We start from the raw sequence: 13,267 nt of genomic DNA, 5'->3' as shown, positions 1-13,267 counted from the left end.
CTTACCTGGCATGTGTGAGGCCCTGAGTTCAATCCCTGGTACAGGAAAAAAAAATTAACTTTAAAACTGAAAACTCAGTCTAGTTCTTTGGGCATAAGATCTCACTGTATATGGTCCTCAACGGTTGAATTTCAATCAAATGACTGATATCTCATTGAAGTAAATTACGAGCATTTCTTAACCTTTGTTCCTGCCAGAGTGGGACAGAAGGTTAGTTCCCTTTCTAATTCTAGGCGAGAGATAATAAACCAGTGATCTTTGGGCTTTTTATGGCCTATCTACATGCTTTGATTGGCTCCACTTCGAAAAATAGAAAATTTCATGCCCAGATTTCTAGCTTCTCTTGGCAGAAATCTGAAAATCAAATAACAGACCTCAATTGCTGAGCGGCCACAGGTGACGAGAGCTGGGGATCTCTGCAGATCACTTCCGTCCTCACCAGTCCCCACCGTGCCTCACTCACCTGCATTACCAGCCTGGCCCTTCCAGGCAATGGAGGTGGAGTTTCTCTATTCCGGGTGACTCTTAAGTGTTCAGTCTACTCAAACTAAACGACTGATTGATGTAGTGAGGGATTAGCGTGGCTTTGTCTAAATCAGTCCCTTCTGTCTTAGTCTTTTAGGGCTGCTATAACAAAAAGTACCTACGTGAGGCAGCTTATAAAGAACTGGTTTATTTCACATCATCCTGGAGGCTGGCAAATCTAAGGTCGAGGCCAGCCGATTCACTGTCTAGTGAGGGCCCTGTTCCTCCCAGATAGTGCCGCCTTCTTGTGTCTTCACACAGTGCAAAGGGCAAACAAGCCCCATCCAGCTTCTCTTGTGAGGGTGCTGATCCCAGCCATGAGAATGGAGCCCTCATGATATAATCATCTCCCAAAGTTTCTGTATCTTAACACCACCACACTGGGGATTAGGCTTCCACCTGCAGATTCTGAGGGCCCCAGACATTTAGACCATCTTCCATTCTTACGATTCCCTGAAATCTAAGTACTCAGAGTATAAGGTCACTTGCATGCTTTGAAAAGCTAATTTTTTTCTTTTGTACCACTGTATATTTAGTGTATGTCATTTACCCAGAGGTGCCTAATACTATTCCCTGTCCATGGAGGAGATGATGAATGTTTGGATGAATGGATGGATGGGTGAAAAGTACAGAAACATTTTTCTTTCTATACGTGGATTCGCCTCTGACGTGTGATACAGCACCAGTAGGGGGAGCCCTGTATTAATTTGGAAATCCATGAGCAGTGTCTGTTCAGCAGCCTAATTGCTAAGATGCTACGAATTCATGCACCCTGCTGCATGAATTTAAATTAATGACATTTGGAAATAAATTCTAAGAAGAATATGAACCTCAGCACTGATTCCCACCCAGGGATTTTGTAGATGAAGAGATCCCAAGTTAGTATGTAGAATCTTCTAATCCATTCCAAAACTGGCTATCATTATACTCCTAAAATTTTGCAAATTATTGAGTACATTTAGCCCTCAGGGTCTCATAGTAATGGGCTGCTTCAGGCATAACTACAAAAGGATGGATTTATCAAACTGCAGGACGACCACTCTTTCCATAGTTTCTTCTTTCAAAAATGAAGTGGTTGTAGATTGATCCTGAGGTTCTTTCTAGCTCAAAGTGAGTCTAATTTAAAGGAACGATGTCCTACACTTGGGTAAAATGTAAAAATGTCTGAGAATTTTAGGGTTTATTTTCTCTCCCCGAAATCTATCACTTTTCACAAGTCAGCCGACTTTAGAAAAATTTAAGTGGTAAAAGCACTTAAGATATTCTAGTATGCTAACCTTGGTAAAACAGTGTATAATGGTATATACATTCTTCCTTAAAATCTCTGTTTACAATTTATAAATTATGGTTTTAGATTCATCATTGCTAATTGGCGTTCAGTCCTCTGTTCTGGAAAGTTCTTTTTGTTTCTTTTGTTAAATTATTTTAATGTGGATCAAACTAGAATTTGTTACAAAACCAAAATCTTTTTTTGTAGCATGGAGTAGAATTTGAGGTTAAGGAATATGGGGCTGGGAAAAAATGGCAAAGAGAACGCTTCAACAAAGGCTTAAGCATCAATAGAAAGGAAAATCACATAATACTTGGAGATCTCCAAGCACTGTGAAAACTTTATCTAATTAAGCTTTCGACCCCCTGTGTAGTAAATATTCTGTAAGCCATACAGGTGAGATTCTAAGAATTTCTAATTAACTTGTGTTCTTGGTACCACAGAGCTCAAATTATACAGTTTGCTAGAGGAAATGTATGCTGTGTCATTCCAGCATGACTTCCAGGGGAGTTACCATCCAATTTCTACAAAACAGGCATTGTGTGACATTGTTGTTACTTTACGTAATTCTTTTTTCACTATTATACTATGATTTTTCAAAATTATTGTTCATTATTTCCATTGAAAACTTGTTTAAGGTATTTGCATCTAAGGAATTGTTTCCTTCTAAACTGTGTGGGTTCTCTTTTCAGTCACTTGAATTCAGCTCCTATTTGATCTGAACAAGTTTCTGGGGTGGAGGAAAGGCAGAGGTGGACAGAGAGGCTATTTGTGCTGTTCTGATTTTGTGCATGAATAGCCTGGATCCTGGGGCTTTGCCTTGATCCTAGGGCAAGCTTCATTCCCTTTCACATCTAATGGTGGTGCAGGTGACAACATTTGCTTTCGTACTTTACTAAAATGACGTGAATTCTAGTGTAATCTTCTCATTCAAATCTTTTATTGTCTTGAGTGTTATGTGATGTTTTCATCATACTCTTCAATAAAAAGACCAAATGTCACAGATTACATGATACAAAAGTAATTTGTATTATCTTATTTTATAATTGAAGAGTGAAAAAAAATCTAGATTGGCTCCTTGATATGTAAGTTTCTTATACAAACTATTGATTATTACTGCTACAGAAGTAAAAGAAAAACTTCCATTAATATTGGGGGGGTTTGTTTTGTTTTTTAGAAATAAGACTGTGGGGGCTTTTCTAATTATAAGTGATGCAGGATTGTTGCCAAAAATATAAGATGCGTGAACACTAAGGAGAAAATAAATCCTGTATAATCTCAACGACAGATGGTTACCTTTCAATGTAACATTTTCAAGGATTTTCTAGGCCAGCCAGAATTTTTAAATTACGTATCTCAACTAAATCATTCAATAATACTGATTTTGTTTTTATTTTCTAAGCAGAATAAACATAAATACCAGTAAATATTTTAATCTTAAAATTGAAAATGTGGTTCAAGTTTGCATATTTGTGTACTTTAATACCAGCTTACCTGTAGAGAGGTGTAATGTCTGAATGTGATATAACAGAGATTGGTCCCTCTTTAGATTCTAGATACCTATATCTTTTTATGTGGTGAAGATCAATGAAGTTACCACTAAAAAAGTATATAAGTTGAGAATACATGTCTCTTCTGCACAGATTTGAAGCTCTCGTTATAGTACTATTGCAGCAACTTCTATCTGCCTTAGAAAAAATTGAATTAAAATTGCTTGTAGTACACTTTTTGGAAATCTCAATATGTGGGAAAATGTGTGGAAGTCAGTTTACTACTACTTGTCTAATATTCTTAACCACTGAACTTAGAATTTCTGGGGACCTTATTTTAGAAATACATTAAAGACCAAAAATTCCCTGGTACAGCAATTATCACCTGCAGATGGCCTAAAATTAGCATGTTGAATTAACTTCAGAAACAGCTTGTGAGCTGTGAAATGGAGTTCAGATAGAAAGTGAGATCTCACAGAAATGCTTCATGCATTGGTATAAATAAACAGATATCAAGATACCCTGCCATACATACAAAGTGAAATGAGACTACGAACAGCTCAGTTGAAATATCCTATGTAAAGCCTGATGTTAAAGAGAATTTAATTTAATGTAACATAGTGAAGTCTCTCTACTCATATGTTGAATATTAAGAATGATTTGTATACACATACCCAAATAAGGCTTGAAATTGAATTTATTATGACTTACAATCTGATTAGAAGGAAAGATAATTTCAGTGGAGAAGAAGGCATTAATCAGCGTTATAAAAGTATGCCAGTTTCATGTTGACTTTTCTCAGACTTTTCAGTATTACTATTATTTGACAGGTTTTTTTGTTTTTTTTTTAAAGACATTCCATGTTATGGCAAGGAGGAATAATTTAGAGTCAGATTCCAGAAGGGGAAGCTAATGATCTGGAAGGAAGAATTTAACTTTCTTGTGTCTCTGCTGATGCACCATTTGGGTATGAAGCACACAGCAGGCATTCCTGGCTCTCAAATAGCCAGATACCACAAGCCCTGACCTTCCCTCATATTATTAAAATTCACTGAGTTTTAATCTACATGTAAAAGTACATATTACGATCATGTCCATACATACAAGGCCATCAGGCAGACATTTAATGTTTAGCATGCTGTTGATACATAATTTTGCGAATATGGTTATATCTTACGGGCTTTCGTTTTCTGGATAATATTTACAATTGAGAAGTAATATTTAATATATGGCATGGTGTAGAAAAGTTAACTTCTGTCCATTAATTCTCTTTTCTCCAGTATTGCAACCAAAAGTTATATCCTATTGGATTATTTTTAAGTGTATACACTTCTGTGTTGGGAAAAAGTGAATTGAACTTTAAAACTCTGTATGAGTGCTGTTATGGCTTGGGTATGGATGTCCCCCCAAAGCCTCTCGCAGTCATAGGCGGGGATTTTTCAGAGGTGGTTGGATCTAGAGTCTCTTGTGCTGGGATTGATTCATGGTGCAATGCTAGGATCAGGGGTGCTAGGATTAAGGCTGTGAGTGCCACCCACCCTAAGTAGCCTGGATAAGATATAAGGGACAGAAAGAGCTATGCCCACCCCCTGTTGCTTTGCTACCTTCTATCTTCCATGAACTGTTTCTCTTCTGTGATGCCTATCTGCCAGACTTCCCTGCCCTGGAGCCAGCCAGTTTTGGACTGAAACCTTTACCAACTGAGCTAAATAAACCTCTCTACTTTTAACTTTGGGTGTCAGGTATTTTGTCTCAGCAACGAGAGAAAAGTAACTAAAACACCCACTTACTAGTAATCATATGATCCTGGATCCTGGGTCAGCATAGAAGAGTCCATCCACAGATCTTGCGGATTTTCCTGGTCCTTCTCCTGAGTGTCTGTGGCCTACAAATTTCATTTCTTCCCCTTCTCTTCTCCTTTTGCATAGGAGGGCTAAACAGGCATAAACCACTTTGCAGTTAACAAGTCTCTTTTCTATAACGCGTACACACACGCATGCACGCACTGCTGGGTAAGGGCATTTGTATCATCAATCTTCTACCTCATTCTGGTTCTATGATCTCTGGACATTGGGAAACTGAAGAATAGCTTTTTACAAAATGTTTGGGCGACCTCTTTATGATACATTAGCTAAGTATTATGGCCCCCTGATGAAATGTGCTAAGTAAAAAAAGTTTTTGAATACTCTCAAGGTTGTGTACCTGTATCCTTTATAATAAGATATTCTACCACTGTTAGTGTCTCTGATGTACATCTGTCTTACTAGTATGGGAAGCTTGTCTGTCATATTTTGTGCAAAGGCACATTTCATGACATATATAACAGGATGCACATAATTTTTTACTTCTATACATTTATTCATTCCCCCAACAAATAGTATTTTAATGTACTAATTTTATACCATACATTATATATTTTTATGACCATTCGCCTTTTACATTCTATTCCTCCTGGACCTTCCCTTCTAGCAAACCACTATTTCTGGTTTTAGTTTAACCATTTAATCTGAAGCGCTACCTGATTCTCACAGAACCAGTCCTTCTTCTAAGCATTAGGGCTTTCTGTCCTCCCATAGCAGGGCCCTGTAGTGATTTCTCCACATGGCTGTTCTGCTGGACACTGAGCTCCCAGCATTCACCGTACTGGAAGCACGGCCTCAGCAGTAAGAGCACAAGCAAGGCTCTTTATTCCATGATGCCGCTCCAGGCTCTAGGTTGATGTGCACAAGGCATTGGAAGTGCTCAGTTATCTCCAGGGTTTTATAAAATACATCAGGTGTATTTTGTGATTTCAGTTGTTAAAATTCTCTTTCATATGATTATTGACAAATTTTTAAAGCTTTATTAAAGGATGACTTGCATACCTTAAAATTCATCTGTCTGAAGTGTTCAGTTCAGTGACTTAGTAAGCTTACAGCGTTGTACAGCCATCGTTACAGTCTAATTTTAGAACAAGTCCACTACCCCAAGAAGATCCCAATGAAGATATTTTTTAAAAAATTGGTAGAAATGTCTGTGCTGTGAGTTAACTGGGTGACCTCCAAATGTGGCATTGTTTTTGGATTTAACCGGTTTGGGGCGCCCCGTGCTTACAGGCAGGCTCACCAGGCACTTAGTCTGCTGCATCCTAAAAGGACAGTGAGGGACAAGAGTCCCTCTTCAGGGGCCTCTGTGATGTACTCTCTGCTGGGTCCATTATGTTTAACAAGTGTGACCCCAAAATAACTGAATGTTTACATATAAGACCATAGATCCCCCTCAGAGTACAGGCCCTCATTTTGAATGCATTTATCCCACCATTCTTGCTACTTTCTGAAGCCGTTCTGAAAGTCTTCTTTTGTGCCTTCAGTTAGGTGTACTGTGCTGGTGCCTCAGTGTGCTAATTCAAAATGTGTGCCTTTCATGGTCATTCTGACTTCAGGAAAGAGCCAGAAGCCCACCGTGCCACATCTGGCGAGTAAGGTGGATCAGGACACACTGCAGCATCCTCAGAGGCGGGTTTCCCATTGGATGGCGCTCAGCAGCAGCGTTCACCATACTTTTGCTCACACCTCGTAAAGACACGAAAGAGGACTTGCAGAACTGTTTGAGGAAGTGGCAAGAACAATGGGATAATCAGGGTTGAAGTGAGGATTATTGTTTTGAAGGTGATTGATGGCAATGTATCTTTTACTGTAAGCAGTTTTTGAAATTTAAACATTCATCATATATTTTGACCAACCTGTGAGTATTGTGTCATTTGAGGTTAGAAGATAATAACACATAATGTGCTTGCCTTTTTCATTTAAAATGTTAGGACTTCACAGAAGAGAAGGAACTTCCTCCAGGTTCTCCCAACCATATACCACGCTTACCTTAAACATTTAGTGGTTAGCATTGAGCAATTGCTATGTGCTTCTAGGAAAAGACAAATCTTAGGAAATACGCAAGCAAATTTGAGGAGTTAATAATCTGTGTAGAGAGACGGTAGCTATGTTGAAAAGCTCAAACTCTATAAAGTCAACCTTTCCCAAGACTTATTTCCTTAAAGTTTGGTTTGAAGCCAGTGGCACATTCTGAACCGGGTCAAGTGGGTGTAGAAAAGGCAAGGGATAGGACTGTGTTTGAAAAGCTGTGAAACAGGGGCGGGGCCCTGCAGTCTGAGGGAGGCAGCAGTCAGTGGTGGCCCTATGAGAGGAACAGAACCTAGGGCGGGTTCTGGTCCTTGAAGCCTGAGTGGAAAGGCGAGGATCTGGGGGAGAGCGAGGGTGGGAGACGGAGAGCTCTAGATACCCCTTTTGCTGTGTGGGAGTCCACCCAAAAACCTAAGTTTTGTCAGAACGTTTTGTTTGATGTCATCGAATCGTGAGTGGGTTTTATTATGACTGCCGTGATACCTACATCAGCCGTGATACTCTGTGAGAAAGACAAAGAGAATGTGAAAGGTACTGTGAGAAACGGATGGAAGGCCAGCTCAGACCCTGATGGACAAAACAATGGCAACATTTCCACCAGGAAAGAAAGATATGTCCTACCCTCGTCTCTTCCTCCTCCAGCATGGGCGATGATCCCACCTGCCCCCACTCTCCTCGGTCCTCCTCGCCCCGGTGTGGCGCCCGCACCCCATACGGGAGGCCCTCCCACGATGCCAGTGAGACCTTCTCCTGGAACGAGGCCTCACGCTCATCTCATGGTGGTGCCCTCCTAAGAGTGACTCAACCAGACAAAGGCCGAGGGGCAGCCTCTTGAGACCAGTTTTTTTTAATTGGATTTTATTGGTACATTTTAGATATACCTAATGATCACATTTGTCGTAGAGAATTTGTACCTGTGCATGGTACAACCTGATTCTTTTTTCCCCATTCGCTTACCCTTCCTTTAACCCCTTCTTGCCTGCCCGTGTACAAAAGCTTTGTTTCCATTTTTTCCTAATTTTCTCTCTTTTACTTTCCCCTCCTTTCATTTCCCATTTGTTCTACTTTAGGAGATCATGATGCCGTGACTGGGTGTTTTCTATCAGCATAACAAGGAAGACTTGCTTCCCCTTCCTATCAAAGAGACAGTAGTCTTGACAGGGAAAAGTGGGGCAAAAAAAAAAAAAAAAATACTTTAGAAAGTACAGTTTTCTTTTGATTGTAAAATGTGAAAATAAAATGTCAGCTCTTTCAGTTTAAAAAAAAAAACTGTAAACTACCCAGGCCTGTTGCCTTGGGGACTGCTTATTTGGTCTTAAAATGTTAACATGGGTCAACACAAATGCACAGTGGTATTAGCATATTGGTATAGGGCTGGGGATGTAGGTCAATGGTCAAGTGCTTATCTGCCTGCACAAAGCCTTGGGTTGAATCCCCAGCACTGAGAGAAAAATATTGGTTTAGTTCCTGTAACAGATCCAGTAGTGGCTTAAACAAAACAGAAGTTCATCTCTTTCTTAGGTAATCAAGGTTTTACAGAGTAGCTCCACAGCATTACAGACCCTCCTTTCCCCGTATCACTTCACCAGTGTTAGCACATGACTTTCACCTTCCTGTGAAGAGGGTAGGTCCAGCTGCTTCCATCACAGCCACATTCTAGCCACCAGGAAGAGGAAAAGGCACAGGAAAAGACATGGTTGTGCCTGCACACTCCCCTCATCTTTAAGGGCATGACCAAGAAGTTGAGATAGGGTCTTGCTAAGTCATTAGTTGCCCACAGGCTAGGCTGAGAGTACTTACAATCCCTCCCACCTCAGCCTCCCAGAGCGCTGGGATTATAGGCATGTGACATAATGCCCAGCCTCTCTGTATATCTCATTAGACAACATGATCATAGGCCACAGAGAGCTGCAAGAGAAGTCATAGTCAGAAAACATGGCCAGGAGTGGTGAGAGTAGAAAAGAGGCCCTAGGTCTAAAGCTTCAACTGCATTATATTGAAAGAATGAATATTGGAGGACGGCTGGCATTTCTTCCCCATCATTCTGTGAAGATGAGTTTATTATGAAAAATGTATACTTGTATGTAAGAAGGAAGGAGCTATGGGAAGCCTTAGGCCAAACTTGCACTCAAGCCTTCTTTCTCATCTGGGCCAGATTTCACCAAATCCATATACTTGCATTGAAATGAATCTCCCATGGTGCGAAGGCACACCTTTGCTTTTAAGCTGGCAATATATCAGTTCATTTTTTGTGACACAGTGTCAGTTTGAATTCGCATTTTCACTGAAAACTATATACGACAGCTCTAGCATTTTCATGTGAATTGAACGTCGGCATAGAAGTTTACCTGGGTAAAGCCTGGATTGGCATGTTCTTTCTTCAGAATATTTCTAGGGAAAAAATTCCCTTCTCATCAGCGTACTGATAATATGGCATTGTTTTGACATGCACTCAAGTTGTATTACTACAAAGTGGCGTTTGTGTCTTAGGGAACTAATATAATCTAGGAGTCAGGAATTTGTGTTCCAGCCTCAGTACTCAACAACGATGTCACTTTGACCAAGCCATTGGACTTGGGTATTTTTCTTGGCTAATAATGTCTCAAAAGACAGTTGAGAAGTAGCTTCCCTCATCAGTGTACCTGTATGGCCAGCAGTGATGAAGTCCTTAAATGCACGTGTCATCAGTTGACTATTGGTTACTGGAAAATCACAAATAACCTTAACTCTCTTTAAGGATGAGTTTTGCTCATAACTAGCTAGATCAGTGAAAGAAATCAGTGTGAAAGGAATCTTTACTATTTGCCAACATATAACTTTACAACATTCTTCTAAATGCATTTTTTTTTCCTCAGAAAAGATTGAGTTCTTGAGATTAGAAAGTTGAAGTAATCTTGGTAGGCAGGTTATTTCTTGTCATACCTTATGTCCTTTTCTGAGAATGCATTTTGGGAGACATTCCTTGCGCCACAAATCCGTTACTCTTTGACAATCTCTACCAGTATTACGTTTTAGGCAAGACTAGTTTTAGCCAAGTTCACTGAAAGTGTTCCCAGTGTTCTCTCCAACAATTTCATCAGGTACCTTTTTATGCAATCCTGCCACGGCCAGCTTATACAGAGGATATAAAATAAACCGCTGTCTGTAGGAGCGGTGAGTGGTTTAGTGGTTCCCTTCTCTTTTGTGTGGGAGGGTTTCCTTCACTCTGGTGCCTGTCCTCAGCCATCATCAATGTTTTGTTTTCTCTTTCAGATGACACGGTTGGTGCTGCCTGGCATGGTAGAAAGGTGAGTCACAAGCTCACACACAAACACGATGGATGCAGAGCTTATTATTATTTAGAGGGAGAACCCTTTCTTTGAAAATTTCATTAAAATGACTAGTGAACCTCACCTCCATGTCCTAGCGCCAGGCAAATCACACAGTGGAGCATGAGTCACTGGTGGAGGAGGCCTTTTCCATTCGACTCTTTCCTCTCTAGGGTTGTGGGGGTTCCTGTGGATCGGGATTAAAAAGGCAGCCTGAGTCACCAACACTAACTCAATTGCTGCTATTCTGAGGGGGCAGCCAGAGTTCCTGGGATATTCCCGGGAATGCCTTCTTAAAGCTGTATCCTCTCAGAGCCTTTACCAGTGGAGTTCCATGAAGCACTAAACTCTGCTTTTTTTGTTCTTCCTGGGAGAAAGGCTCTATGAGGCACGCAGGCATGTTGTGAAGTGATTTTATGATGTCAGATCTACCTTTGGAGGCAGTACCTGTTGGCCCCACCTGTCCGCCCTACCTGTTCTGTGGCTTGAGTGGGGTACCACCAAGATGTGCCGGAGGTCTTCTTTTTCTTGAGAAACTTGTAGAGGTTTTACATTTGAAAGAGTATACAGTTTAAAATTGTAAGTAGGCTTTGTGCCTTCCTGGGAAAAACTTAAATGATAGCTAAGGCTTCAAAGAAAAACAGTTAAAAGAGCAGACTTGCATCTTGAGCCACCTTGATCATTCTCTGAGTTTTGGGCTTCATAGTCACCCTTCCTCTGCAAAATAGCCTGGAGTTTGGAAGAGACCCACAGCTTTGCAAAGGGAGAACCTGAGACCCTGCTTCTGCTAAGAGACCTTGATGACCAGCTCCAGGCAGACACAATAGCTTGTGTTCATTGAGTACTTCCGTGTGCCGGGTGTTGTGCCCACAACTTCATATGTGTTAACTCATTTAATCACTGTAGGTGAAGAGACTGATGTTAAGAACCCATTTGCCGAGCATCTATAGAGACGATGCTGAGCATCTACAGATACCAAGAAACTTTCTCAGCAAGGGTCTTTGTATTTCCACTTTATCTGGGCCGTAAAACTTCCCTTTAAAACCTCACACTGCTTATTATCAGTTGACCGTGGGGACGAGGCCCCGATGGTCAGATATGGGAAAGGCTGTGGTCAAACCAGCACAGAAGCCTAGAATAAGAGCTGGCTTAGGCGAGACAGAAGAGAACCTAGGAAGAATGAAATTTGGCCCATCATCTCAATCTGAGTTTTGAGATGTGCAAATCACATAACATTCGGATAGCGAATCCGGCCACAACAAAAGAAAAATGTGGGCTGGGGTGTGTGGCTCTGTGGTAGAACACTTGCGTGCAGGGAGGGCACAAGTGTTTATAAACCACAGAGGTGCTGTGGAAGAAATTCTTCAGTGTGTTGGTGAAAACCATTTAAAACAACAATGGTTGTGGAATCACTTGGCAGAACAGAATATATTGGGTTCAAAGAGCTGTAGAAATCTAGTGGTGTAGGTTACTGGAAAGCAACCACCTTGTATGACAGGTGAGAGAGTCCAGAGAAGATGGGTGCTGCTACCCCCTGAGTTAGCTGACAGTACAAATGTGAAGAGCTGGGAGCTTCACTGCCGTCTCTACAGACCTGCCAGCCACTGGCACTGTTACAGTAAGAGCATCCAGTAAAAATAAACAGTGCAGAGAACAGAACTCACTTAACGGGCCTTGATTGAGTAATGTTCGTTTTGGTGTATTCAGAAGGGGAGGTGGATGCTTGTCTTTAAGAGATCAAGTTGAGTTTTGACCCACGTTGAGAAATGACCTGGGGAAATCATCAGAAGCTGTGGGCTGAGCCTGACCTCAGGGAAAGTAAATATTGCACAGTCCAAGGACTGTTGAAAATGTACAGTACATGGATGTTGTGAATTGGCCCTTTTAGTTAGGAGAACATTCATGCTGACTTGATTTAAGGAGTTATCAGGTGCAGTCACAGACCACCCCACATCTCAGTGAGTTAATGTAATAAAAGTTTACTTTTCCCTCCCATGCCTACCTTGTCATTCTGGAAACCGTCTCCTTCCACCTGGGGCTTCATTGTTCTTTACGGTCTTGGAGTTTTCACAGCATCCAGCTAGGAAATGAGGGAAGAGAGAGTTGAAATGATTTCAGGGAGGTTTCAGGGGCCAGGGCCAGCCCTGGAAGTGGGTGTGCATTAGTCGTGCTTGGATCACACTGTCTGCGGTTCATTCTGCCACAAGCTACTGGGAACAGCAAGGGAGACCAGAAACGGTAGTGGATGCCCAGGAGGAAAGAAAAACTCCCAAGTGAACAGGTCCGCTGAAAGCGGCCTTAATTACACATTATAAGTGGTTTCATTGCAGGGTACTCTTTACACCGCCCCCAAACGGCCGTTTCCGTGCTTGATTTTCGTAGGATTGATGTCTCTACTGAGTAACAGCAGTGTCCTTTAGAAAGATCTTTTGTTACTTAACGTTTTTGTTTTTTCCTTTCACTGATTCTACCTCTGATGTATGAGATTTTCCAAACCCTTTAGAACTATAGCCTCGGGCGAACTGACTATCGCTAAACAAGTATCTATAATCAAACTAAGTATTATTACCATAGAAGTAGAAAGAGCATAATTACATTATAGAGGAAACTTGCCCTTTCTACTTCCCTGGAATTATAAACATTGTGTACAGCTGGAGCCAGGAGGTGGTTGCCATAACAACCGTGGAAAAGCTAAAAATAGCCTCTTTCATATTGTATTGCTTAAGGTGGAATTATGACATGTTGTGGTGTTTTAGGGCAGGTAATTCTCTTTCATGTGCT

The 13,267-nt window shown here is 41.1% G+C and overlaps 1 protein-coding gene across 1 annotated transcript in view; it reads left to right on the top strand.

Annotated features, from left to right (window-relative positions):
- Hsd17b12 (hydroxysteroid (17-beta) dehydrogenase 12) overlaps nt 1-13,267 on the top strand; it is a 143,350-nt gene that overhangs the window by 109,873 nt on the left and 20,210 nt on the right. The window contains exon 7 of the mRNA XM_005384084.2: nt 10,431-10,465. Coding sequence (XP_005384141.1) covers nt 10,431-10,465 — 35 coding nt within the window. The remainder of the gene's footprint in view (nt 1-10,430; nt 10,466-13,267) is intronic.

This window comes from Chinchilla lanigera, unplaced genomic scaffold (assembly GCF_000276665.1).
Source record: "Chinchilla lanigera isolate Chin_1 unplaced genomic scaffold, ChiLan1.0 scaffold00021, whole genome shotgun sequence".
In the NCBI taxonomy this organism is placed as follows: domain Eukaryota; kingdom Metazoa; phylum Chordata; class Mammalia; order Rodentia; family Chinchillidae; genus Chinchilla; species Chinchilla lanigera.
Note: the sequence above shows the minus strand (reverse complement) of the source record. Positions and strands in the feature narration are given on the sequence as shown.